Source organism: Protobothrops mucrosquamatus, unplaced genomic scaffold (assembly GCF_001527695.2).
Source record: "Protobothrops mucrosquamatus isolate PMUCROS unplaced genomic scaffold, P.Mucros_1.0 scaffold5316, whole genome shotgun sequence".
Classification (NCBI taxonomy): Eukaryota; Metazoa; Chordata; class Lepidosauria; order Squamata; family Viperidae; genus Protobothrops; species Protobothrops mucrosquamatus.
This window is the reverse complement of record NW_015391181.1, coordinates 7684-12211: the sequence shown is the minus strand read 5'-3', so window position 1 is coordinate 12211 and position 4528 is coordinate 7684. Positions and strand designations below refer to the sequence as shown.

At 44.1% G+C, this 4528-nt stretch overlaps 1 protein-coding gene across 1 annotated transcript in view; it reads right to left on the bottom strand.

Annotated features, from left to right (window-relative positions):
* Positions 1-193: 193 nt before the first annotated feature.
* LOC107299706 (zinc finger and SCAN domain-containing protein 29-like) overlaps positions 194-4528 on the bottom strand; it is a 9350-nt gene continuing 5015 nt past the window's right edge. Inside the window, exons 2-4 of the mRNA XM_029286834.1 lie at positions 3340-3466; positions 1760-1861; positions 194-552 (exon numbers count right to left, since the gene is read on the bottom strand). Coding sequence (XP_029142667.1) covers positions 194-552; positions 1760-1861; positions 3340-3466 — 588 coding nt within the window. The remainder of the gene's footprint in view (positions 553-1759; positions 1862-3339; positions 3467-4528) is intronic.

The window sequence follows — 4528 nt, the reverse complement described above, 5'->3', positions numbered from 1 at the left end:
GTTTCATGCCCGTTGCTGGTTGGCTAACTCGCAACGGGGTCTTACCAGCCAATGGAATTGTGTGATTACGAGCCAGGGGAATCCCATAAAAGAGGGCTCCCCTGGCCCAGATGGCAGTCCGGATTTACTTTATGCCTTGCCAATAAACCGAGAGCTGACTGTCACTCGACTCGTATCTTACTGCCTGCACGATCTAACACCTGAAACACTTTTCACACAATGTGCAGGCATATGGCTTCTCCCGGGTATGGACATATCGGTGTTGGCGCAGGTCAAACCTCTGCTTGAAGGACCGTCCGCAATCTGGGCACGTGAGATCGGAGACCACAGTGGCACTGAAAGGAGGATTCCACGTGGTGACCGGGAGAGGGGCTTCGTGGACTTTTACTTCCAGAAATGCCAGCTGATGCTCTTTCTCCTGGACAATCTTTTCACACAACTGGGTTTCCTTGTTCAGCATGGGTGGCTCATTCAGAACCTCAGATTTCTTCTTCTGTTTGGGGTGCTCCCCTACTGATGCAGTTGGCTTCTTTAGCTGTGATGGCCTAGCACCTTGAGGAGCCAGAGTCTTCTTTTGTTTGCCAGCCTTGGCAGTCAAAATTTGGCTTCCTGATTCCTGTTTTCTGGATGTTTTCTGCAGCAATGATGGTTGAGGCCTACCTTTTGTGGAAGCCAACTTTTCTGTTGTGAGTGACTGATGCTTCTTTCTTTTGGAAGATTTCTGCTTTGGGGAAATCAATGGCTTTTTTAGGGGGAGGGTACTAGTTGGGGGCACTGATGTGGCAGCCTCTTTGATAGAGTTAGAAGATGGCTCTTTGACAGGTGTTTCCCCCAGACCCACACTGTCCTGAGGTACTTCCATTGCGATGGCTTGTACTTTAACTGTCTTTGTGGCTCTCTTTAAAAAAGAACGTTTTTCCGCCCCTTGGATAACAGTTGGTGACAGTTGGTTTCCTGCAACGGAAAGAAGTAAAAGCAGTCGCTTCTGAAGGAAACTGAAGAGTTTATCTCCTCCCCCCCCCAGCCCCATTATTTAACTGGGAAATAGGCTTAAGGAAGGAAAGCTCTCTCTTGATTCCCAAACTGGATATTGCTATGGTAGGCTTTGCTCTGATTCAGAGAAAAATAACATAGGGCATACTTTTCCTCTTCTTTCTTTGGGAGGTGTTCTCTGAAAGCTGATGGCATTGGGTTGGCTAGATGGAGAAGGGGAAGAAAAATGGCTTTTTTAAAAGGTTAAAGATGTGTTAGATCCTGAGGAAGTCTACCATGTCTACTCTGTCTCTTCAGGAATGAGAAAGTAGAAAATGGTGCAGGTTTTGTTGTTAAATTTTGGGAGTGTAATCTGGATATGTTCTTGGGGTTGCAAATTGGGTCTGGGGGCTCCACCCAGTGGGTTGCTTACCCCTAAGTACATAGATAGCTTCCTAAGTAACAGTAGGTCAAAATCACTCAGATGGCATCCTTGACTGTGCTATTGAAGTCTCACCCCTTTTACATGTTTTGATCATAGAGTTGTGCCTGACATCTTGACTTTTTTGACCCTCTCCTGCAGACATCCCTGGAGAATTTGCACACACATAGCCCCCCCCCAATTAATTTAAATCATAATTCCTGCTGCTAATAGCAGAAGAAACCAGACTTATTAAGTATGGATGTCTATATGTAGATGTGTGTATTATAAAAATTAGGCTATAAAGAACTAGGCAACAGGTTAGGTGGATCATAACTAAACTCCCCGTTCAGTCTTCTCCCTTACCTATGAATCGATCTTTTGGAGAATTTATGGTATTATTCTGAAAATACAGTTCTCCCCCTTGCTGTATCCGGGTGATTATCTCGGGTTTCTCCAGTGGAATTCCTGCCCAAGAGAAAGAAGCAGAGCATAACCAAAGATTTATGGCTTCCCAATTTCTCAGTGAAAAATCCTGAAAGTCAGGTCAAACACAAAGAGGCACCACATTGGTTTAAGCATTAAGAGCAGGCTGGGGAAGGGAGAGTTGATCTAGATCAGAACCAGAGCAAGAGATAAATAAGGAGGCACCAATGTCAGCCCTATTCTCTTTCCCTTGAATGTCCCTGATTAACCTGTACAGGAATCCTCGACTTACAACAGTGCACTCAAAGTTACAACAGTACTGAAAAATGTGACTTATGACCGTTTTTCACAGTTACGACCTTTGCAGCATCCCCATGGTCACGTGATCAAAATTCAGATGCTTGGCAACTGGTTCGTATTTATGGCCATTCCTGTGTCCCAAGGTCATGTGACCACCTTTGCAACCTTCTGACAGGCAAAGCCAATGGGGAAGCCGGATTGACTTAACAACTGGATTACTAACTTATTAACTGCAGTGATTCCCTTAACAGCTGTGTCAAGAAAGATCATAAAGTGGGGGCAAAACTCACTTAACAAATGTCTCAACAATAGAAATTTTGGGTTCAATTGTGGTCGTAAGTTGAGGATTACCTGTACAACCCACAGAGACAGCATAGTTGTGAAGATTGTGAAATAGGGGCAGGCAGACACAGTTCAAGCCCAGCTTCAGCCCCAGAAGCTCACTGGATGACTTTGGGCCAGTCACCCTCTAACTTCCGGGGTTGCTTTGGGGAGAAATAGCAGGAGGGATTGCTACATATAGGTAATCCTCAACTTACAACTATTTGTTTAGTGACTTTGAAATTACATTGGTATTGAAAAAAGTGATTTATGACCAGTTCTCACAATTACGACTGCCGCAGCATCCCCAAGGTCATGTGATCAAAAATTTGGGCACTTGCCATGTATTTATGACAGTTGCAACATTCTGGGATTGCATGATCCTGACCATTTGCAACCTTCCCAGCCACTTCCAACAGGTAAAGTCAATGTGGGAAGTCAGATTCATCATAATGACATCATGATTCATTTAACTGCGGTTATTTGCTTAACAACTGTGAGAAAACAGGTTGTAAAACTGGGCACGGCTCACTTAACAACTGCCTTGTTTTGCAACGGACGTTCTGTTTCCAATAGTCACCATAAATTGAGTATCTATATATACCACCTTAAACTCCTGAATGGATGGCAATATCTGAACCAAATAAATACCTTTACAGAGCATTAGAAGGTTCAGACAACCACACTATGCTGTAGAAGAGACAACCATCATTTCCCCAAGACTTCCAGGGTTTGGCTAACTTAGCATTCCAAGACAGATCTCCTCCAAATCCCTTGTCCGGTCATTTGGGTCCTTGATCAGAAGCATTAGAAGCTAGATTCATCATGGGATTTGAAAAGCATTGTTCCTGAGTTGCCATGGAAACAAGCAGGGCTGAAGAAAACTGGCCAATCCTCACCCAGAGTGGACACATTCTGAAAGTTCTCCATCATGACATCATCGTACAGTGCTCGTTGCTCTTCAGTTAGCAAGGCCTGCTCTTCACTGGAGAACGTCACATCAATGTCTTTGAATGGCACTGGTGGCTTTTGGGTTGTGGAGAAAGGGGATGAAAGCGACACATTCAGAAATCAGATGAGGAAAAAAATAAAATAAAACTCCCAACAGATTAATCCCCAAATATATCAGTTGAAAAGCTTTCACGGACACTCAAAGCCCTTCAATGAGCTCTCTCAGCGTAACAATTGTTAGAAGAAAGAGGGGTTCCGTTCTGAGCTGGGATTTTGCAAGAATGATGCTGGACAGGCTGCTTGGAAAGGAGGTGATTTTATTCGAGAGCATAAAAGACAGCACTCAAAGGGAGACTACAGTTTTGGGTACAGTGGTTGGTAATGTTTATAGGAAAGGTGGTCGTTTGTGAGATATGTGTGAATGTGCTCTTTATAATGTTTAATTTGGTGGACATGCAGCTCTGGAGGCGAAACATTTTATTGGACTTTTATTAAGTTTACAGATCTTTTCTTTGATATGTTTCTATGTGCTGACTTTGGGCACCACCTCTGTGTACCCAGGGAAATTGTATTGTGAAAGGACTTTCCCTGTCTGCTATTATTTACGCAGGTTAATTGATTTAGCCCGGTCATTAATTATCGATGGAGGAAATGGTTTAGTGATATTTGCAACTTTGTGTTGACTTTGTTTGCCACATCATTTTCTAGTTTCCGTTACTTGTGGGTTGTGCTAATGATTAAAAAAAAAGAGGCAGCGCAGAAATAAATTTAATTTCTGAATTAAATTTCTTCCAACACTATGGAATTCATATGATGTTCCTATTTTACTTTGACTCTAACTCCAGTACAGTGATGGGATATGCAACTGAAGAAGGGGTGGGGTGGGGTGATGTCAGCAGTAGCACCACAGCTTCCCATTCTCATTCCAGAGAATGGCCTGTTGTGTCCTGAGCCTGCAAAAGCAGGCTCGGGACGTTGCAAGAGTCCCGGGCATTTGCAAAAGCTGCCCGGGACCAGACTGAGTGGCGCCGGCCTTGCGCACATGCGCAAGGCGGGAAAAGACCGCCTTGTGATTGGTTGGATTTGCCCGGGGATCAGAAGGTATAAATAGAGGCCTGCGTGCCTCTGCTCGGGTTG